At 47.4% G+C, this 23,259-nt stretch overlaps 1 protein-coding gene across 2 annotated transcripts; it reads left to right on the top strand.

The window, feature by feature from the left end:
• The first annotated feature begins 30 nt into the window (after positions 1-30).
• Vps33b (VPS33B late endosome and lysosome associated) lies at positions 31-21,259 on the top strand. 2 transcript variants are annotated; one of them, XM_057756374.1, is made up of 23 exons: positions 31-455; positions 4,815-4,895; positions 5,197-5,258; positions 6,088-6,137; positions 6,431-6,498; positions 9,754-9,799; positions 12,668-12,762; positions 13,516-13,620; positions 14,016-14,112; positions 14,302-14,379; positions 14,545-14,618; positions 14,995-15,081; positions 15,168-15,258; positions 15,482-15,556; positions 15,771-15,835; positions 15,954-16,008; positions 16,997-17,043; positions 17,416-17,548; positions 18,380-18,453; positions 19,703-19,804; positions 19,984-20,059; positions 20,171-20,287; positions 20,629-21,259. In XM_057756374.1, the coding sequence occupies exons 1-23, from the start codon at positions 360-362 to the stop codon at positions 20,706-20,708; spliced, it is 1,854 nt and encodes a 617-aa protein (XP_057612357.1). In that variant the 5' UTR covers positions 31-359; the 3' UTR covers positions 20,709-21,259. The 2 variants fall into 2 exon arrangements, with proteins under 2 accessions (XP_057612357.1, XP_057612359.1); XM_057756376.1 differs by lacking the exons at positions 31-455; positions 4,815-4,895; positions 5,197-5,258; positions 6,088-6,137; positions 6,431-6,498 and having other exon boundaries at positions 9,758-9,815.
• Positions 21,260-23,259: the final 2,000 nt, after the last annotated feature.

The raw sequence follows: 23,259 nt of genomic DNA, 5'->3' as shown, positions 1-23,259 counted from the left end.
TCTGAGCGCCGACCGGGAGAACCGGACTTCCGGGAGGTCTAGGAAGTGGCTTTTCTCTGGCTTAGAGGCGGGTTGCCCCGGCGCGCTCGTGCAGTTGGGAATCCTCCTGACAGGCAGAGTGTGCGCTTGGGCGGGGCTCCGTGGCTGCCGGTCTCCCAGGAAAAGTCCCCTGACGTCTGGCCGGGAGGTGGTCATTCATCCCTCTAGTGCGGTCCAGGAGCGAGGGCCCCTCGGGGGTCCTGGGTTCCCGAGCCCAGGCGTGCAGCTTATCAACTGGCACTAACCCTGGGCTATCGCCGGCCCCTTCAGAACCGAGGCCATCCTTCTGCTCTCACACGGTGGCCCCGGTGACCGCTCCCATGGCTTTCCCCCATCGACTGGACGCCCCCGAGCTTCCTGACTTCTCCATGCTCAAGAGGCTGGCTCGGGACCAGCTCATCTATCTGCTGGAGCAGGTCAGTGCCGGCCACGCCTGGCTCCTTTCCTGCGTCAACAGTGTGGCCCTCAATGTGACTTCTTCCTCACTGAGTCCCTTGGTATTTTCCTTGGAGCGTCCTCGACAGGTCCAGAATGGGGCATTCGACAGGAAAAACCAAAGGGTAGTCGGTTGATAAGTAAGTGGAAACTGTCAGCATCCGTGCAGGAGGAAAACTCCCTTGTGCCAGGCGTCACCGGAGGTGGAAATAGAGTTGAAATACCTTTGCCACTAGTTACATTCCAGTAGGTGCCCCATGAAACAATGACGCCTCGGGTTGATGCTAGGCTTCCCGAGGAGTTCAGAATAAAAAACCAGCAGCTGGGGTGATCTGGGGGTTTCCAGGGGTCTGGAGTTTGAAGAATAAACATCCTTTCTTTCGAGTAGGAGGAGCGTGCGTGTTCCATTCAGGCTATCGGGCTGCCAGAGGCAAAGCTGAGAGACCAGGGAAGAGAGCGGTCAGAAGTCACATTGTAGGGGCTATGGGAATATGGTGCAGTGGTTAAACAATTGCCTGTGCACAGTCCCAGGTTTTACTCACTGCACCCCATCTAAAAGAAAGCTACACAGCCCGACAGCCAGGCGTGGTTATGCACGCCTTTAGTTCCAGTATATTCATTCATTCATTCATTCATTCATTCATTCATTCATTCCCAGGCAGAGGGATGCAGACCTCGCAAGGCATCATACAGGGTGAGTTCCAGGACAGACAGGGCTACACAGAGAAAACTGCCTTGAAAAGCAAACAAGCAAACAAAATTACACCCCGCAGGCTGAAGACCCGTACACGTTTGCGGCAGGCAGCAATACCTGCAGTTTGCAATTGTGCTTTGTAAAGGGGAGCAAGTGGACAGTAAGGCCAGTTAGGAGAGCCCTGATTCAACTCAAGTAACAACAGCCCACAAAGAAGTTGGTGGCAGTAGAAGCGAGGGGAGGTGGTGGGGTTTTGTTTTTCGGCTTTGTTCCTTTGGGTCTGGCTGTGTATTCCAGGCTGGCCTCCGACAACCCCTCTGACCCAGCCTACCAAGCGCTGGCCTTACAGGGATTTCCTGGCACACGTGACTTGTGATAAATATATAAATTAGAGGGGAAGAAAATTCAAAGCTGTTGATTAGTTGTAAATGTTGAGGGAGGAGCAAAATGTACATGCCTCTTTAATCTGCGTTACTAGGAAACGAGCGATGCTACTGTCGCTGCAGTAGTTAGCTTGGAGGGGTCTCGGGTTTAGGAATTGGCTCTGTTCTGCACTGTAGACCCAACATGAGTACCTAGCTTAGAGAGCATGTGCTTGACGGATGTTTTGTGTCAATACTGAACAAAAATGAAAGGCACACACATACAAGTGTAGTATGAGTAGACACAAACATGCATGCATGTGTACATACAGGTATACACACACACACTCGCATGCACGCACGCACATCTAGAGGAAGAGCTAGGTGGCGGAAGTAGATTGCTTTAGAGCTTAAGTGAAGTTAGGTCTAGTAGTGATGGGCTGTGGATGGGCCTCAGTGTTTAGCTGTCCTCCTTTGGAACCCTGGGCTCAACCATAACCCTGGAGAGGGGATAGAAGGAGAGAGAGAGGGGGGGAGGAAAGGAGCAGCTGACTAGTGGGCTGGGGTGAAACTTGGAATACGGGCGAACCTCAGGAGATCCAGGGCCATACGTTATTTCTCCTTTCTGTGTCCCATAATGCTGGCATAGAGATTTGCACATAAGTGTGACTCAACAAGTATGTGAAGAAGAGGAGATAAGTGCTGGAGAGTAGGTGAGACCAGGGATAGAAACTTAGTGCAGTGTTTTGAGGAAGAGGCACCATGGGTAACTCAAGGTCACCGGGAATCTCTGGGCAGTAATTCCTTCCTTGTACTAATTTCTGGGGTGTGTGTGTGTGTGTGTGTATGTGATGTATGACTGCTTGTTTGCATGTGTATGGGCACAGACACATATGTGCACGTGTGGAGTGCCCGAGGTTGTTGACATTGGGAGTCTTTCTGAGTCACCGCTCACCTTATTCATTGAAGCAGATTTTCTTAGTTGAACCTGGAACTTGCTGATGCAGGCTGGTCTAGCTAGGCAGCTTTCTCTAGAGCTCTGCTCTCCACCTAGAGAGTGCTGGAATTACAAGTGGCCCCACACCCACCTGACATTTACATGGTTTCCTTACTTACAGAGCAAGTACGCTATCCACTGAACCATTTCCTGAGCCTGACTTATGTCTTTTTCAATGAAATTGTTATTCAGGTTTGGTATACTAAAATCATCCGTGGCTGTCGTTTCCCTTACACTTACCTGGAAGGTTGAGTCCTGTGGATACTTCATCATATATGACCTTAAAAGCAACCCTTGTACAATATAGAAAATGCAGGAGACAAAGGAAAGTATTGAAACAAAACAATTCTAGCCGGCAGTGGTGGCACATGCCTTTAATCCCAGCACTTGAGAGACAGATGGTCTCCGTGTGTTCAAGACCAGTCTGGTCTGTAGAGCAAGTTTCTAGACAGGCTCCAAAGCTACAAGGAGAAACCCTGTGTCAGAAAACCAAACCAACCAAACAACAAACCCACTTCTACTCCTAGCATGCCAGCATATGCAGTGTTAACACTGCTGATGTCCTTCAAACATGGAAACTATTTTTTTCTTGTTTTGTTTTCCTGAAACTGGGTTTCTCTGTGTAGCCCTGGCTGTCCTGGAACTCTCTCTGTAGACCAGCCTGGCCCTGAACTCTCAAGATCCATCTGTCTCTGCCTTCCAAGTGCTGGGATTAAAAGTGGATGCTACCAGCTACTGCCACCACTGCCACCATCGCCGCCACCACCTCCACCCTGCTTGAAAACCATTTATTGTGGGGCTGTGAGAGGATTCAGTAGGTAAAGGCACTTGTGTGTGCAAGCCTGCTGACCTGAGTTTGATTCCTGGAACCCACATAAAGGTGGAAGGAGAGAACTGCACATATTGTCCTTTGACATCCACACTACACACAACATGGCACACACGTTCACACACATCATGCACACACATACCCAACAACATCATACACACATCGTGTACACACATACCCAACAACATCTCAGTTTGTCTTCATCTATTGTGCTCATACTACCTCCAGCCTGAAGCATGTCCTCACTGCTACATGCTTGACTTCTTGGTCTGTTCCATTAACTTTCTAGATGAGCCCCCAACTCCAGCTTCTCGCCTCTTCAACTTTTTTTTTCATAGCTGCCCATGCCACCTAAAATTTCTGGCTGATTTGTGCTTTGGTGCACAAAAGTTTTCTATTGTAGACTTGTTCCTCTAAGGATCAAGTCCAAATTCCCTACCTACTGGCACTGGAGCCCTGATGCCCAGTTCTGTTTCAAAAAATTCCCACCATTTCTTCTGTGTTGGTACTGCAGGCATCGTGAGTGTATTAATCCCATGTTGTGGGGCCTGTTGTGTACACTGGGTGGCCTAGCAGCATTCCTAACCTTTTTGCACTAGATGCCCTCTTCCCTCTCCCAGATAACCCAGAACGTGTCCAGGCCTTGTCAGGCATCCCCAGCTGAGACCTGCCATTCCCATACCATTGTACCAACCATCTGAATTGCTTGCTCAGCCTTCCTCTCTGCACCTACCCTTGTCTCCCTGGTCCTTGCTCGATTGTTCTGTAAATGTCACTATCAGCTCTTCAGGCCTGGTTGGGAAAGAACCTTCCAATGACTTATCGTTTCCTATCACCGATTGTCACTGTGACCTCCTCCTGTCCACATGAGAGCAGCATCCAGAGGGTTGGTGCTGGGATCCTGGTGGGTATCACGCAGGAGGTGTGGGAAGGTGGATATGTGAGTACTGTCTGGGGTTTTCCTTTCTTTTTTCAGTGATGGCGATTGCACCTCATACACACAGCATACACATTGTATCACTGAGTCACACATCCAGCCCTGCCCTGATTTTCTAAGATCTGCGTCAAGTGTGGCATTTTTGTAACTAAAAGAAAAATGCCACTTGAATATTTAACAGTTAGTTAAAAGGGTTTGCAGGATGCAAGGTGAGCTTTTGTTGAGTTTGTCTTTGTTAGGAAATGAGACAGTGTTAAGAGGCAGAGTAGAAGAGGTGGTGGGGAAGAGGGACAGTGACCAAAGTCACAGTTTAGTGACAAGGATCCAAGCTGAGAAAGTGAGAGAGTTTTTATATGTGAAGAAGTGTCAGTGGTGAATGGAGACGGTAGCTAAGGCGCTCAGCTGGATGTCTAATGCCCTTTCACCTCAAGACCAGGTTTTCGTTAAGTGCTGAGACAAAGTTCCAGCTGAAGGGAGCTCCTGTGACCTCTGAGTGATCAATCATACTTTCTCTCCTTCAGCTTCCTGGAAAGAAGGATTTGTTCATTGAGGCAGATCTCATGAGCCCTTTGGATCGAATTGCTAATGTCTCCATCCTGAAGGTACCAGCCCTTTTCTTGGGGGAACTCCTGCCCTCTTTTCCTCTTTAAGTATTTTTTCTTTTGATGAGCACAACCAGTCCTGAAGGTCATGGGGCTAAGTCAGCAGAGGACTGATGAAGATGCTTGGGTTTAGCTTTGCATTTGGTTTTTTCCATTGACTGTAAGGAAGGATGGGATGGTTGACTTCTGGGATTAAACATTCCTGTGTTGTCTTTGTGTCATGCCTGGGCTTTTTTTTTTTTTTTCGTGCCTGGGCTTTTTCAATTCTTCTTTCTACTCTCTTGTTGGATCCTCTCTGTAGCAACATGAAGTGGACAAGCTGTACAAGGTGGAGAACAAGCCCGTCCTCAGTGCCAATGAACAGTGAGTGCGAGGTCCCCAGGGTGTGTTTGCCCTGCTTTGTCCTTGCCTCAGATATGCAACCACAGGGCCTGCATGTTGGAATACCCTGTGCAGGTTGCTAGTCTTCCTTTCTGCAGTTCCTCCCACTCTGTCCTCTTCCTCTCTCCTCCATGTTATTATCTACAACTGGAATTATTCCTCATCCAAAAATCGTTACTCTCCTGTAACATCCAGGGGTAGCTGGAAGATGGCTCGGCTTCAGGAAGTGGGTAAAGCACATGCTTGCTGTGCAGGTTCAGGATCCGAGTTCAATCTCTGGGGCCCACGGAAGGGTAGGAGGAGGTAATCTGCTGTGCAGAGTTGTCCTCTGACTGCTACCTGAGTCCCTGCACGCACATATACACAACAGTGATAAACAGAGAAATAAATAAATAGAGCCTCTGGGGTCAGTGAGATGGCTTAGTACATGAAGATACTTCCCACCTTGAGTTTCACCCCCATGGTGGAAGAAGAGAACCTATCCTCACAAGTTGTCTTCTGACTTCCACACAAGCTGTGGCACATGCGTACACACACACACACATACAATTTTGACTATTGGATCACCAGCTGTTGAAGAACAGGAACTCCTGGGTCTACCATGGAGCCAATAAGGCACTCTTATCATCACACTGTACCCGTTATAAAGAGAAATGGCTTCTGCGGGTGGCACACGGTTAGCTCAGAGATCTGTAGGCCTGGTCAAAGAAGGACAAATGATTAAAGACTTGTTTTCATTTTAATTTCTTCTTAGATTCTGTCACCATCTTCATGGTTTCTCCTAACTTTCCTGTTTCTTTCTCATCCATAGATTGTGCTTCTTGGTCAGACCCCGCATCAAGAATATGCGCTACATTGCCAGTAAGTGAGCCATGGTTCTACTCTGTGGAGCTAAGAGCAGGGGAAAGGTGAGCAAGTTAGAAGGGCCTTGGCCATAGGACCCTTCAGTAAGAAAAGACCGGCTGGACATAGTGGTGTCCATTTATTACCCCTGCACTTGAGAGGCCAAGGTAGAAAGAACCCAAGTTGAGGCTAGCCTATGCTACAAAACAGGGCAGGAAGGGAGTATCAGGAAGGGGAGGAAGTTCTGCTTCCTTGTTTCCTGTCTAACAGATGGCCCATGGCTTGCTGGGCTGCACTCCTTCTCTTTGTAGATCTTGTCAATGCTGACAAACTGGCGGGTCGAATTAGAAAATATAAAGTCATCCTAACTCCTCAGAAGGTGAGTTTGGATCCTAGAAGAGGGGGGCTGTGAGAGTGAACCAGGAGGATTGCTTGTTGGGGAGATATGAACAAACATCTACTCACCCCAGACAGGGAACTGAGGACAGACTGAAGTCCACCTTGGTGAACCAATGAGTTTTATTGGGGTTATTTACAGGAATATGGAAGGGATTACTTACAGGAACAGAAATGACTCAATGACAGGTGCATATTTATCAACTCTCATCCGTAGTATGAGTGACAGTCACAAAAGCTAAAAACCTGGAGTGTACTACAGTCTGCAGGCAGCACAATGGGTTGGAAAGTGTTGATTTCAAGTGGCTCACTTGGTCTCTTGTTTCTTCCAAGAATCTGGGCTTGGCTAAGACTGACTCAAGGTAGTCTTTATTGTATCTATACTCCTGGGAGGGAGGGGCTTAGTGAATCTGGTTAGTTTCAGGGACTTCCTCAAGCTGTTTTGTTGTTTACTTGATGTTTCTAAAGAGCTTCCCTGGAGGACTGAGTTTCAGTCTCAGAGGAAACTGTTATGCAACAGAACTGGGATAAGGGCCAGTGGCATGCTGTCTTCTCCTTACGTATCTGCAATTACTAAATAAAAGGTCTGTCACCAAATGGCCGCCAAAGAAAGCATTGTGGAATTGGGAGTTTTAAGAAATGACTTCTGGTCAGGTGGTGGTGGCGCATGCCTTTAATTCCAGTACTGGGAGGCAGAGGCCACTGGATCTCTGTGAGTTCAAGGCCAGCCTGATCTACAGAGTGAATTCCAGGACAGTCAGAGCTACACAGAGACCCTGTCTTGAACACAACAACCAAAAAAGAAGTGACATCCATAACTTACTTTGTAATCTCTCTCTCTTTGTGTGAGTTGGGGCAGGGATGGTGTAGGGTGCTAGGGGATCTAATCAAGGTCTGCCAACTCTGGTATAGTAGTGGTACAGGCACTCACTGGTTATGTGTCCCTGCCAACACACACTCCTGTATAGTAGTGGTGCAGGCGCTGGTTGTGAGTCCCTGCCAACACACACTCCTGTGTAGTAGTTGTGCAGGTGCTGGTTGTGTGTCCTTGCTAACACACATTCCTGTATAGTAGTGGTGCAGGTGCTGGTTGTGTGTCCCTGCCAACACACACTCCTGTATAGTAGTGGTGCAGGCGCTGGTTTTCTGCTGCTGTTCTGTTCCTTCTCAGTGTTTTCTCCATTGTTCTGTTCTCTGTACCATTTTTGTTTTGGTTTTCCCTGGACTCTTGTCCTTTACCCTCTTCATGTAATACACACACACCACACACACACACACATGCACGCAGACACACACCACCACACACACACATGCAGACACACACATTTTTTTTTTAATATTTATTTATTATGTATACAATATTCTGTCTGTGTGTATGTCTGCAGGCCAGAAGAGGGCACCAGACTTCATTCCAGATGGTTGTGAGCCACCATGTGGTTGCTGGGAATTGAACTCAGGACCTTTGGAAAAGCAGGCAATGCTCTTAACCGCTGAGCCATCTCTCCAACCCCACACACACATTTTTTTAAAAGACAGCTGTAATCCAGGTTAGCCTTGAACTTGCTATGATCCTGATCTTTCTCCCTCTCCCAAGCCTGGCGTGCTGGGATTACAGGTGTGCATTACTATTCCTGACTCCTCTTTATTTATTTATTTTTTCTTGGATAAAGCTTGACATTTTGGGGGATAGAATCTTACTGTATAGCCTAGGCTTACCTTGAATTTATGATTCCTGCCCAAAATGCTGAGATTATAGGCTTACTTCATCGTGTCTACCTCAAACCATTTATTTATTTATTTTGGTTTTTCGAGACAGGGTTTCACTGTAGTTTTAGACCCTGGCCTGGAACTAGTTCTTGTAGACCAGGCTGGCCTTGAACTCACAGAGTTCCACCTGCCAGACAAACCATTTAAATACAGTATATATGTCATTGACTCCAGGGCCAGATCTCAACATCTCAGTGTGTCCATCAGTGTGTCCAGAGGCCTCGTATGTGTCCTAAATAGGACTCCCTACTCCACCCCGTCTCTCCTCTGTGATACCTGGAACACTTGCGTGCCATTCTTCCTAGTTGTGCCAGCCCCGCTCTTCCCTCAAAGACTGCTAAATGCCTACTCCTTTATAAGGTTTCCCGGTTTCTAAGGGAGATGAAAAAGCATTATACATAAGTAAAGCTGATGAAAGAGAAATAAAATTTGGGGCTGGATGGGTCTAGTGGTCCGTATTTTTAAGACTTATTTCTTTAAAAAAAAAAAAAAAGATTTATTTATTATGTATAGTGTTCTGCCTACGTGTAATGCCTGGATGCCAGAAGAGGGCACCAGAACTCATAATAGATGGTTGCTAACCACCATGTGATTTCTGGGAATTGAACTCAGGACCTCTGAGCCATCTCTCTTGCCCTTTAGTGATCCATTCTAAGTTGATAAGTTTGTGGAGTCTGTGATTAATGTCCTCACTATTGACTGTCTTGGGTTATTTCTATTACTATCATGAACCACCTGAGACTGTAATGGCTCTGTAGGCTTAGGGTTGAAGGGGCATGTCTGGTGATGGCTGTTTTGCCAGCAGTCCTATGGTGATGCAGACCATCATGTGTGCCCTGATCTCTGCCTCCTTTTGTAAGTATTCAGTCATGGAGCCTGCACGCTGATGACCTTACCTAATCCTAGTGAAGTCTAAAGACTTTCCTCTGGACACCATGATTAGATTCATTTTGTACTTTCTTAATATCTCATAGAGGAGATTAATTCAACAATGAGCGCTCAGAGGATGTACTCAGTACTGTATTCAAACATGGCACCTATTGCAGAGGAACTCCGGAGAAATGGAAAGAACAGGGCCAAGAGTGTAGCTTGCTGGTGGAGTGTTTCCTAGCTTGTGTGAGGCCCCAGTTGTTTTTAAAAATTATTTATTGTGTACCCCACTCATGCACATGGGGATAGCAGGTGCCATGCTACATGAGCAGAGACCCCACCCTCTACAGTTGCACCAGTCTGTTAGTCTGTTTAAATTTTGAATCCATTGCTGGATTAAGTCCTTGATGAGGTCAGATCTAGATTAGGTCAGATCAAGATGTAGCCTCCTCTGGAGACCCCCACAGACACACCTAGCAGGTTGACAGTCAATATTACCATCACATCTAGCATCAGGGGAAAAAAAAAAAGCATGGGGAGAAGAGAATAAAGTTGTTACTAATCACATTTCCTCTTCGGCTAATTGACTTTTCTCTTTCAGTTCTATGCATGTGAGATGGTGCTTGAGGAAGAGGGAGTCTATGGAGGTGAGAGGAGCTGAGTGTGAGTGAAGGCAGAGAGAACACACGAAGACAGAAATAACTCCCGTTTCCACTTCCCAGCCCCTTCTCTGGGTCTTACTCCCGTTGCTCTAGTGAGAAGTTCCTGGGAATGAGACTGGGAATAGGACCCAGATGAGAACAGCATGGGAGGCTAGAGCCAGAGGAAAGAATGCCCAGCTGCTGCTTCTAAGATTGCCACCAGGCACAGGTGGCCCCGGACTCCCCAGCGTGACCTGCTGTGTCTCCCGCAGTCTGACTCCCTCCTCTGCCTTCAGCCTCATGTGCGGCTCCTTAATGTGTTACCTTCTAATCACCGGGGCTTTGCGCTTGCTTTGCCTCTTGCTTAGACTATGCTCTACCCTGAGATTTTCCCCACCCAGTCTTCCTCAGTTTCTAAGCTCTACTGTTACTTCTTTGGGGAGGCATTTCCTTCTGTGGATCAGGTATTACTGGTGGGTCTGGGCAGGGTATTCCCATGTTTTCTTGGCCCCTTAGCCAAAGGATTGAAAATAAGGGCTGACATATATCTGCAAAAGAAGCCAGGGAACTTAATATGGAGTTCAGTGAGAGTACGGATTATAAGGGTACACACCAAGATTGTCAGCCAGCTCCTGAGCGAGGGTGCTCAAGGTCGCCAGGCCCCTCTCTCTCTCTCTCTCTCTCTCTCTCTCTCTCTGAGACAGGGTCCCTATATAGTCCTAACTGTCTTAGAATTCACTATGTATACCATGGCCTCAGATTCACAGAGATCCTTCTACCTCTGCCTCCCAAGTGCCGGGATTAAAGGTGTGCACCACTGCACCTGGCCTGTCATCTCTTTTTATGGGGTCTAAGAGAAGGAAGGACTGGTAATAGTGAGTCATAGTTTGGGTGATTCTTCATTTTGATTGATACATTAAGTCATATATTTATCTTTTCTATTGCCCATATCCCTTCCTATAATTTGTCTAATTTTAGTCTTATACGTTCCTAATTACACATAAGCATAATATGGCAAAAAGGAGTTTTTTTTTTTTTTTTGGTTTTTCGAGACAGGGTTTCTCAGTGGCTTTGGAGCCCGTCCTGGAACTAGCTCTGTAGACCAGGCTGGTCTCGAACTCACAGAGATCCGCCTGCCTCTGCCTCCCGAGTGCTGGGATTAAAGGCGTGCGCCACCATCGCCCGGCAAAAAGGAGTTTTTCTAAGAGGTCACTCGAGGATACAGTTCAGGCCAGATCAGCCCTTCTATAAAGCCCGTCTTTGTACCTGGTACAAATAAAACTGTCAAAATTTGATTGTTACGAGGGGTCGAGAAACCTCTAATATTGTTCAGAGATGGGAGTGGGTATAGTCCAGTGCAGGTGGAAGTTCGAGGGGGTTCTGAGGTTGCTATGTTCTGAGGGTCCGTTGTTTGGAGAGGAGTGTGTGTGAACAGGACGTGCAAGCTAAGGAACTATGACAGAGCGCGTTATCATAAGGGCCAGGGGAGCTATGGATAAGCACAACCAAGTAGAGTCTCAGGCTAACTCTCCTATGCCACCTGCTTTACAGGCAGTCCTTGAGCTGGTAATCTTGCCCCCTTTCCTGTGTAGCTTGTCTAAGCCCGTGACACCAGACTTGGCTTTACTTATTATTTGAAGTACGGGGTGTTGTATAAAGGGCCTTGCATATGCTAGGCAAGTGCTCTACTACTGAGATATATTGTGGCTCCTTTTTTACTTTTTATTCATTTTTTTGGTGACAAGTGTCTCCATGTATCACGAGCTGGCCTTGAACTCAGATCTGCCTGCCTCTGCCTCTCAAGCACTGGGATTAAGGATGTGCTCCATCACAGCTGGTCTCTTTTACTTTCTTATATTGAGTCAAAGTTTCGCTGAGTTACTTATGCTGCCTTTGCACTCACTCTATAGCCTAGATGAGCCAGGAAGTCATTCCTTTACCCTTAGTTGTGGTTAGTCCCTGGAATATTTGTGCTCATAGTTTTCCCTATTTGTTTTGTGATGGGACTAGAACCCAGGGGCTCATCTGTGTAGAGCGTGTATTCTACACCACAAACCCTTTTGGGGACTACAACTGTAATAAATATTGTATCATAATTTGTCTGCTGCATTTGTCCATTCCACAGGATTGGGAGGGAGCCCATTTTGTTCACTGTCTCCCGGGCTTAATATAGTCCTCCATGTCGGTGCGTTTCAGTATTAGCTGCTGAATCACAAATGCAGATGTGTGGTTTTTTAAAATTTATTTATTATGTGTATAATATTCTCAGTATTCTGCCTCCATGTATGCCTGCAGGCCAGAAGAGGGCATCAGATCTCATTGCAGATGGTTGTGAGCCACCATGTGGTTGCTGGGAATTGAACTCAGGACCTTCGGAAGAGCAGGCAGTGCTCCTAATCGCTGAGCCATCTCTCCAGCCCCAGATGTGTGTTTTCTTAACACTTGTCTTGGCCCCCTAGTATAAACCACCACTTGCAACATTGCACTGTGAGCTGCTGTGTACACATCTCCTTCTGTGATAGCATTAGACACTCCTTAAAAGCAGACAGTTTCTTACTCTGAGTCTCCAGGACTAACTGTAATAATTGACATATAAGCCGGGCGGTGGTGGTTCATGCCTTTAATCCCAGCACTCAGGAGGCAGAGGCAGGCAGATCTCTGTGAGTTCAAGGCCAGCCTGGGCTACAAGAGCTAGTTCCAGGACAGGCACCAAAGCTACAGAGAAATCTTGTCTTGAAAAAACCAATAATAATAATAATAATAGACATATAGCAGGCACTCAAATATTGGTTGCATGGCATAGCATAGCAGACCTTCATTTAGCATGGAACCAAGTACCGTCTGCCTGAAAGCCGATGCTCTCTGTCCCCACAGATGTAAGCTGTGACGAGTGGGCCTTCACTCTGCTGCCTCTGGATGTAGATCTGCTGAGCATGGAGCTGCCGGAATTTTTCAGGGATTACTTCCTGGTAATGCAGGGCCCTGGAATCTTGGTGTTGAGGTTTATGGGGTCCAGTGGACTAGAAATATTGACATCTTTTCCAACCCTTATAACTTGTCATGCGTGACAGTGATTTCACAGTTAAAGGCTGCAGGTTGTCCTGGATAGAGTGTCTGTCAGGACTCTGTTAGCTATTGCTGTGCTGAGATACCTGAGAAAGCCTCTTACGGGAAGAAGGATTTATTGCTTTCACTCATGATATCAGGGATTTCAGTCGGTGGTGTCTGAGGGCACAGCAGAACAACTCATGATGGCCAGAGAGAGCGAGAACCTGTACTAGCAGCCATTCTCCTTCTCTTCCCTTACCCTGCCTGGGGACTTTCTTGGTCATGGATGGTTGTTCCCCTCAGCTAGTCTCTGAGTCAGTCCTCTCTGGAGACACCCTCATGGGTACAACCAGATGGTAGCTTTACTGTGGAGACACCCTCACAGGTACAACCAGGGTCAGCTTTACTGTGGAGACACCCTCACGGGTACAACCAGATGGTAGCATTACTATGGAGACTCCCTCACGGGTACAGCCAGGGTCAACTTTACTACTCTCCTAGTGCTTTCCACTCCATCAGGTTGACTGTCAGGGTTAACTCTCACAGGGGTTCATAAAATGAACTTCTCAGGCATTCCCCAGACGCTGCTGTCCCACTCCAGGGAATCTAGGCTAGCCATTTTCCACTGTATCAGATGAGTTGACATGGGTCTTTGGCCCATGTGGCCACTGCAGGAAGGTGATCAGCGTTGGATCAACACTGTGGCCCAAGCCTTGCACCTTCTCAGTACTCTCTATGGACCCTTCCCTAACTGCTATGGCATTGGCAGGTGTGCCAAGGTAAGAGCGCGAGCACAACTCTTGTCCTTAAAGCCCATTTTCTGTTTCCTTCACCCAGCAAAGGTTACCCTGGAGATCTGTGGCATAGGAATCTTCATTCTCTTGCTCTTATGCCCCAGGCTGGTTTCCTTAAGAGGAAAGTCTGCATGGCCAACAGCTTCTGGGTCACATTCCTAAATCTCTTTCTTTTGGGCAGGAGAGCATCTCCCTCCCCCACCCCACCCCCACCCCCATGGTGTGGGAGGATAGAAGCAAATGGGAGAATAGAATAGGTTCCTACTCCTCACAGTTAACTCCCTTTTTGGGGACATGACAGTATGGAGGAGACTTCCTGTGTAAGTATGGGGCTTCTAGAGACCGGGACACAAAACTGAGGCTGTCTTGGGCTCTGGTAGATGTCATATGATCTGTGGAGGAAACTGGAGGAGGAGGAGGACAGTGAAACCAAAGGGCGAAGACCAGAAATTGGACACATCTTTCTCCTAGACAGAGGTAGGTGTTGCCCAGCACTCTCCCGTCTCTGGAATCCATGTGCTGGCACGGTTGGGCCGTGAACTTCAGGCTGTGAATCTCCATATTGGTTGTGAACATGGCGCCTGCGAGAAGTCCTTGAGCTGCTGCTGAGCAAACTGGATAGGGAGCTGGTTCTGGGGACTCTTCACGGCTGGGTCTTGCTTTCAGACATGGACTTTGTGACAGCACTTTGCTCCCAAGTGGTTTACGAGGGCTTGGTGGATGACACCTTCCGAATCAAGTGCGGTGAGTGCTGTGATCCTCTGTATTGTGACAAAGGGGATGACCCCAGCCTCTGGTGACTCCCATAGTAGGGCAGTACTTGGAGGGGAGACGGGGGATGATAGGAGACTGTTAACAGAGGAGAAGGCCTCAGTGGAGTTCTTAATAGCTGTCCCTCTGCCCTCACAGGGAGTGTCGACTTTGGCCCAGAAGTCACATCTTCTGACAAGAGCCTGAAGGTGCTGCTCAATGCTGAGGACAAGGTGAGGGTTCAGGTATAATGGTGCTTACCCAGGACCACTGCTGCACAAGGCTGGGCTCCAGATCCCTGGGAGGTTTCCCCATCTGTTAGGATCAGATCCAAACCAGGCATTACAGGTGGCTCTTTGGGAAGATGAAACAAGAGTTCAAGGCCAGCCTCAGCTACATATGACTCTGTCTCAAAATCCAGAAATAAATAAAAAGCCCAAAAGAGTAGATCCCGACCATAGTAGATGGACCTGATGTCTAACACCAGCTCGACTCTGGTCATACTTTGGCTAGTACAGCACTTTCTGTGTTGTTATTGTACTCACGAGGCAGGCTGGGGCCTGGAACAGTTCTGACATTGTAAATGGTTCCTGTCTTGTTCTCTCACAGGTGTTCAATGAGATCCGTAACGAGCACTTCTCCAATGTCTTTGGCTTCTTGAGCCAGAAGGCCCGGAACTTGCAGGCCCAGTATGATGTAAGGCCCCAAGCCCTGTTGGCCTCCTGTGTCTGAGGGAGAATGGAGGTTTCTTGGGGTGCTGACCTATGGTGACATCTTCACAGCGCCGGAGAGGCATGGACATAAAGCAGATGAAGAACTTTGTGTCCCAAGAGCTCAAGGGACTAAAACAGGAGCATCGCCTGCTGAGCCTCCGTAGGTGCTAGCCTGGGGGTAAGGGAAGGTGATGTGTGTCCTCCAGGGGGATGCTGCTGAAGGCCATTACCTTTCTCCAAGATAGCTGTGCTCTTGGCAGGCAGTCTCATTTGGTTTCAAATAGGAGAAAGGGCTTATGGATTTTCCTTTATGAAGTTTTTGTTCTGGCAGTCAAAGATTATCCTTCTAGAACTAGCAAAATCAGTTTTTGTCCTTCCTGCAGACATTGGGGCCTGTGAATCAATCATGAAGAAGAAGACCAAGCAGGACTTCCAGGAGCTAATCAAGACTGAACATGGTAACTGCAGGAGCCTCACCAGGCTCTTCTCCTGCTCCTACCCCTCTGGCTCCCAGCCCCCCAAAAAGATGCTTTCTAGTCTCTCCAGCTGCCAGTGCTGGCTATGTAGAATACTGGGGTCCCCTAACCCCACCCAAGGATGGAGAAAGATAAGGAGACAGACAGGTCTTAGCCAGCTGATCCCCAGTGACGGGCTGTTTCTGACCTCTCACAGCGCTGCTGGAGGGCTTCAACATCCGAGAGAGTACCAGCTACATCGAAGAACACATAGACCGTCAGGTGAGCGTGTGTGTTGGGAGGCTGAGGGTGGGCTTAGAGGTGGGGTGGCCTAAACAGAAGAAAGAGAAGAACACGCATCCTGAGATGTCCATCCTCCTGACCCTTCCTTCCTGTCCAGGTGTCACCTATAGAAAGCCTTCGCCTCATGTGCCTTCTGTCCATCACTGAGAACGGTGAGCCCAAAAGGTCGAAGCCAAGAGTGCCAGACTGAGAAATATCTCTCAGAGACAAAAGAACTGATTTTGTTTTTGATCATAGGGGAACTTAATGACCAGCTCTAGCTAGACCACCTTCAGTCCACTCCATGATGCCCGTCATAGGCTTGCAGTGGCATTTCCCTCCTCAGTCCATTTGACCTGGCTTCAGTAAGGCTTCCTGGTAAAACTTAGTCTAGGATCAGGAAAACTTTTTAAAAAATAAAATAAGTACTTCCATAAAGCCCCAATTCTGCAGCTATTCATGGCAACATGTTCATATTGTTGACCGTTTCAGTGGTCAGTGAGCCATGCTGCTCTCTATCTGGAGACACATTCTGTCTCTTCCTTGTGATTGGAAGCCCAGCTTCTTAGCCTCTGTCTCGGTAGCTGTAACTCAGTTCTGATACCCTGTCGCCAAGCCAGAATGCACAGGAAGTCCCGCCTTCCTCCTGTCACAGCTTTCAGGTTCCCCCACGTGATTGGCAATGATGACTGTACAGTATGCCTTTCTCAGCTCCTGTGGCTCAGAGATCTTCCTTAGACCAGGACACTGGCTTCACCTTTACTAAGCAAATTAAATTAAGCTGTCCATTTGAAATCAGCTACGTCCTAAGCAAGGGTATCACAGTCCTGCTTCTTGGTTATGGTGGGGTTTCTTTTGTTTTGTTTTTTTAAATATTTATTTATTTATTTATTTATTTATTTATTATGTATACAATATTCTTTCTGCGTGTATGCCTGAAGGCCAGAAGAGGGCGCCAGACCTCTTTACAGATGGTTGTGAGCCACCATGTGGTTGCTGGGAATTGAACTCAGGACCTTTGGAAGAGCAGGCAATGCTCTTAACCACTGAGCCATCTCTCCAGCCCCTATGGTGTTGTTTGATTGGTTTGGCTGTCTGCTTCTGGGGTCCTCAGCCAGACTTTTTTTTCTAACATACCTGCCTTCTTTTACATACTCCTAGGTTTGATCCCCAAGGATTACAGATCCCTGAAAACACAGTATCTGCAGGTAAGGCTGGGAGGATATAATTTTCCTTTCCATCTAAAGTTGTATTTAATGCTGAGAAGTGGTGGTGCACACCTTTGATCCCAGCACTCGGGAGGTAGAGGCAGGAGGATCTCTGCATTTGAGGCCCAGCCTGGTGTACAGAGTGATTTCCAGGATAGCCAGGACTACACAGAGTGAACATGTCTTGAAAAACAAAACAAAATATTTTCTGCTACTTTTTCTGCCTCTTTGTTATTGCTGCACGCACAAGCTCTATGGCTACACACAGTGGGCTCTGCAGAGTACAGCTGTGGCTCCTCCCTCCCCTGTGTCAATAACAGTGCTGGTTGGTTGTGAGCACTCGGTAAATAACTGACTTCAAATTTCCTTTAGAGCTATGGCCCTGAGCACCTGCTAACCTTTTCTAATCTTCGTCGCGCTGGGCTTCTAACAGAGCAGGCTCCGGGGGACACCCTCACAGCCGTGGAGAGTAAAGTGAGCAAGCTAGTGACTGACAAGGCTGCAGGTAAGTCTCTATCGCCCGCCTCTGGCCTGGGAGGGATGATTTCATTGTAGTTATTACTTCTGCTAGTAAGAGTAGTTTCCATATACTGTATACTGACTTAGCTAGGTTTCTGTTGCTGTGAAGAGACATCATGACCACAGCAACTCTTATAAAGGAAAACATTTATTGGAGTGGCTTACATACAGTTTCAGAGGTTCAGTCCGTTATCATCATGGCAGGGAGCATGGCAGCATGAGGTAGACATGGTACTAGAGTTGAGAGTGCTACATCTTGCAGGCAACAGGAAGTCGACTGAGATGCTTGGTATCCTGAGCATAGGAAACCCCAGAGCCCTCCAACAAGGTCATACCCACTCCAACAAAGCTACACCTCCTAATAGTGCCACTCCCTATGAACCCATGGGCACCAATTACATTCAAACCACCACACAAACTTAGCATGTGCTGGCTTGACATATGCATTCTCTCTTAATCCTCCACGAGGAAGGTGGGTTTTTCCTTGTTTTTCTTCTAAAGAAATTGAAGCTTAGGAAAACTGACCTGTTCACAGTTCCTCGGTACGTTAGGCTGATTTTATTCTGGAGTTGATGCCTGGCCTAGATATTAAGGTCATCCATTGTGTATGCTGCATTGAGTGGGCAACTGGTGCTGTGAAGAGAAGCAGTAGAGGAGGAGAGGTCTGCTGAATACCCTGGTCAGTTAGGGACCTGTAGGGAACGGGTTCAGTGCCAGGAAAGATGGCGCAGGGTGTCAGTATACCCTTCTTTTTACCCTTGATGGTGTCGTGAATCTGTAGATGTTAGATAGAACCCAGCACAGATTTCCTCCCCAGGAAAGATCACGGATGCCTTCAGTTCTCTGGCCAAGAGGAGCAACTTTCGTGCCATCAGCAAAAAACTCAATTTGGTATGTGGAACAAGGCTGGATGGGAAACATTTCTTGTTTGTTTCTTGATAGTGTACTTTGAGTCCATATTAACCTGTATGTCATTTGTATTTCGTTCGTGTGTGTGTGTGGTTTAATTGTATATGCATGCATTCATGTGTATGAGTGTGGATATATGTGTGCTGTAGTGCACATGTAGAGGTCAGAGAAAACCTCAGGGTGAGTCCTCATCTTCCGCCTCATTTGAGATGAAGTCTTGGTTGTTTTTTCTCTGTGTAGGACAGTCTAGCTTGCCCACTAGCTTTTGGGATTCTGTTTCCCAATTCCCCATAGGGCACTGGGGTCAAATGCACTTGTGCTGTGGGTCCAGCTTTTACATGGGTTCTTGGGAATTGAACTCAGATCCTCGTGCTTTTGTAGCAAGTGATTTTGTCCACTGAGTCATCTCCTTATTTTTATTTGCCGGGAGGTGGCGCCTTTAATCCCAGCACTCGGGAGGCAGAGGCAAGCAGATCTCTGTTAGTTTGAGGCCAGCCTGGTCTACAGAGTGAGCTTCAGGACAGCAAGAGCTGTTACACAGAGAAACCCTGTCTCGAAAAGACAAACAAAATTATTACATGTGTTGAGTGTTCCCTTTCATATAGCCCAGTGCATGTGGCGACGAGAAGAAAGTGTTAAATTCCCTCGAACTGCAGTTGTGGGTTGCCCTGTAGGTGCTGGGAATTGAACCCAGGTCCTCTGTAAGAGCAGTAAGTGCCCTCAACTGCTAAACCAGTGGTATTTTTATGGAGGTCCTTGGGTAACTTTACAGCACGAGACAAATGTAAAGAAGCACTGTTTAATAAACATGTAAAGCAACTGGCAGTGCTAGGGAACACTGAGAATTATGGGCTCCCTGCTCTCTGTGAAGGGAAAAGAGCCCTCCACCCAGCGCCTATTTAAGCAGGTATTTAATGCAATGGTTGTCTTGTCAGGCCTTTGCTGGCTCCCTCTAGGTAAAATGTGAACTTGGAGCGTGCTACTTTTTTTTTTTAATTTTGTTTTGTTTGGGTTTTTCAAGACAGGATTTCTCTGTGTAATAGCCCTAGCTGTCCTGGAACCAGTTCTGTGGACCAGGCTGGCCTTGAAGTCACAGAGGTCCACCTGCCTCTGCCTCTCAAGTGCTGGGATTAAAGGCATGCATCACCATTGCCTGTCCAGTGTGCTATTTTTTCATATCTTTAAAAGGTCAGAGCTGTGAGCTGCCTAATGCAGTACCTTTTCTCCGTAGATCCCACGTGTGGATGGGGAGTATGACCTGAAAGTGCCCCGAGACATGGCTTATGTCTTCAGTGGTGCCTATGTGCCTCTGAGCTGCCGACTCATTGAGCAGGTGAGAAAGAGTCACTTCTGCTTCCACTCCTATGTCATTCTTTATGCTTCCTCTTGTCCTTGGCTGATCCCAACGTTCACTTCCCAGCTTACTAGCAAGAAATCTGAGTCTTGCTGCTATTCCTTTCCTTTTCCTAAACTTTTCTCTCAGACTTGAAACTGGTGTGTATACCTTCCTAGGTGCTGGAGCGGCGGAGCTGGCAGGGCCTCGACGAGGTGGTGCGGCTGCTAAACTGCACTGAGTTTGCCTTCACAGGTATGTGGCATTGTTAGTGGCGCAGGGGTCGAAGGGGGGTAGGCTGGACACCACGCTGGTGCTTGGGACCCGCGTGTGAATGACGATGGGACTCTACTCTGACCTTCACAGACATGGCTAAGGAAGACAAAGCTTCCAGTGAGTCCCTGCGCCTTATCTTGGTAGTGTTCTTGGGGGGCTGCACATTCTCGGAGATATCAGCCTTGCGGTTTCTGGGCAGAGAGAAAGGTAAGAGAACAGAAAGGTAAGAGCAGGGCTGCATGGGTCCTTGGGGACACAGTCCCTGCACGGGACGGCTTTCCTCCTGGCCGTGGTACCACTTGCATAGCCGTCCCTTGGCCTGCTGTAGCAGGGGGCAGGGGAGTACAGACCCGTCAGGCGTGGCACATTATAGTGCCCAAGAGACTGTTACTGATATAGAGTCTTACTCTGTTGCCCAGGCAGGTCTAGATGTTTCTGTGCCTGTAAACCTACGTTCTGATCCTGGGGCACTGCCGAACTTGTGGACTTGCTCTGTTGGGACCTAAGATCTGTGTTTAGTCACTTCTGCTGCTTGTCTTGACTCTTAGGGTACAGATTCATCTTTCTGACAACAGCCGTTACAAACAGTGCTCGCCTCATGGAAGCCATGAGTGAGATGAAAGCCTGAAGTTTACCTGGCCGGTGTCGAAGTCATTCCTGATGTGGACCACAGTGGGATGCTGGTGTTTAAGTTCACCTGCTAGAAAAATCCCCCAGTCAGACTGCTCAGAGCTGGGGACTTTGAAACTAATTTCGGGCTTTGGAGAATATGTCTGAGGAGAGAATTCATGTCCTGTCCCCCAGGATATTCTTTTGTTCATGAAGTCTAGCCCATGCTGCTAAGGTATGAAGAGAGGTATCCTTTGCTAAATCCTGTTTGAGTATTATTGTAAATAAAGCCCCTGTTCTCAAGCGCAGCATCTTTGTAGTCCCTGACACTCCCTTCTTTACACGGTTGGCTGTCCTGAGGGCTTGGCGTGCTTTATGGCCTGGACTCCGGGGCCCTTCAGTTCTTCCTAGTGACAGTCAACCAGCTTGCTCTGCACCAGAATTTCCCCAAGTGTAAATGGACGAGGTGAACTCTGGTCAGCAAATAAATACCTTTCCATTTCTAAAATTCTGTGGTTCATTACGCTTTTCTGAAAACAAATTTATTATTGCTCTTACTTAAAGAGACACTCTTTTCGTTTGTTTTGGTTTTTGTTACTTTTTTGAGACATGGTCATTTGCTAGCCTAAACTGATATAAACCAGGCTAGACTTAAACTTGCGGTGATCTTCCTGCCTCTCAATATTCTGATTACAGGTTTGTATTACTGTGCCTAGTAAATAAAATGTTTTGTTTTCTGAAAGTAAGAAAAGTATCTTTCTGATGCACCAGCATGGTGGCTTTCTATAATCCCCAGCACTTGAGAGGCTGAGGCAGGAGGCTCACTCAAGTTCAAAATCAACTTGGGCTTTGTAGTGAGTTTCATACCATCCTGGGCTACAGAATAAGACCTTGTCTCAGAAAAACAAAAAAAAGACTTTGTAGCACTCAGAAAACAAACCACAATCACCAGCAATAAATAAAACACGGTTCTAGGCTGGGCAGTGGCTTGCTCTTTTAATCCCAGGCAAAAGCAGGCAGGTCTCTGTGAGTTCCAGGACAGCTAGGGCTGTTACACAGAGAAACCCTATGTTGAAAAACAAAGCAAACAAAACATATTGGTTCTAGAGGTGAAACAAGTTTTTGTTTATTTGTTGACACAGCCTATCTTACTCTGGCCAACCTCTTAGCTCACAGAGTTCCACTTGCCTCTGCCCTCTGTGTCCGTAGATCAGAGCTGTGCAGCACCTTGCCTAGGCCTGCTGTGGTTTTCTTTTAAAGAAAAAAGCAAGTGATGGCCAGGAAGATGGTGCCGGACAACCCAAAGGGAGTTCCTAGAGCAGAGGTTCTCAACCTTCTAATGCTGAGACCCTTTTATAGTTCCTCAGGCTGGGCTGACCCCAGGGATAACATTACTTTGTTGCCGCCAGACGGTGGTGTAGCACAGGCCTTTAATTCCAATTCTTGGGAGGCAGAGGCGGGCAGATCTCTGAGTTTGAGGACAGCAGTCCCGAAAAATCAAAGAAAAATATTTCGTTGTTACTTGATAACTGTAATTTATCTACTGTTATGCAGGACATCTGATATTTGACCCCTGGGAAAGGGTCAGAGACCCACCTAGAGGAAAGAGAGAACTGAATCCTGGAAGTTGCCCTCTAGATCCATATACCCCATAGACACAAATTCTATAAATGTAAATATTTATTATAAAAGAGAAAATGCAACCATGAGACTTTATAGACGGTAGAGTTGTCCAGTTATAATTCAGTGTAAAACAATGCCGATTTTGGACCTATAGACAGAGAAGGTGGTTTAAAAATGCACTGCCATTCACCCTTGCTGTGGCGAACAAGGATACTCCGAGGAAAGCTCTGTACAGACCACAGGTCAATAAACAACCGTTTTTGGCGTGTGTAGCAGTTACACTTCTACAAATCATTTCAAAGGAAGTAGCAAATTACAAATTACTTACAAATTGTAATCTGAGAAGCAAAATGCTTGACTTCAGAGATACTGCCACCAGTCTATTAGGTAAATCAGTGCAACACGTGGCCCAGGTGCGGTAGGGAGCAAGTAAGGACGGGGGAGGGGGTGGGGGGGCGGGGGATGGAGTGGGGGAGCGGGGAGAAAAGGACCCCAAGTACTTCGAGGTCTGGTTCCAACTGTGAAGCTTCCCTAATTTTCTCATGTAGCCCAGACTGGTTCACCATCCTGCCTCGGCCTCCTAAATTCTGGAAAAGTTACTCAAGTCTTCTCACGTTTCTTCTGCAGTATAATGATGATCATTACTAACAGGTTTGTCTTAATGATTAAATGTGATAAACTTGTCTTCAACGGTACCAAGCCCAAGAGCCTGGTTTGCTCTTCTGCAAGCGGTCTGCTAATCCCCGCTTCTCTTAAGACGTTGGAGAGTAGCTAGCAGTTCTGGCAGTCTCCCTAGTCTTCTGAGGAAGTAAAAAATTTGAAACCCCAACGGCGGCAGCCGGGTGGGGCTCGGGTGACCTCATCGTTCTTCCCCCCCCCCCCCCCCCCGGCTCCTCCGCTCCCTTGAAGTTGTGGCCGAGCTATAGGGGCTGGAAGACAGGTGTGCG

The sequence above is a fragment of the Chionomys nivalis genome, chromosome 23 (assembly GCF_950005125.1).
Source record: "Chionomys nivalis chromosome 23, mChiNiv1.1, whole genome shotgun sequence".
Classification (NCBI taxonomy): domain Eukaryota; kingdom Metazoa; phylum Chordata; class Mammalia; order Rodentia; family Cricetidae; genus Chionomys; species Chionomys nivalis.
The sequence above is the reverse complement of the archived record's forward strand: the minus strand, read 5'-3'. Positions and strand labels throughout refer to the sequence as shown.

Coding starts and splice junctions, on each gene's coding strand:
- Vps33b (XM_057756374.1), top strand. CDS start 360: ATGGCTTTCCCCCATCGACTGGACGCCCCCGAGCTTCCTGACTTCTCC. Junction 9,800..12,667: donor GGAAGAGGGAGTCTATGGAG/GTGAGAGGAGCT, acceptor CTGTCCCCACAG/ATGTAAGCTGTGACGAGTGG. Junction 15,259..15,481: donor GCATCGCCTGCTGAGCCTCC/GTAGGTGCTAGC, acceptor TCCTTCCTGCAG/ACATTGGGGCCTGTGAATCA.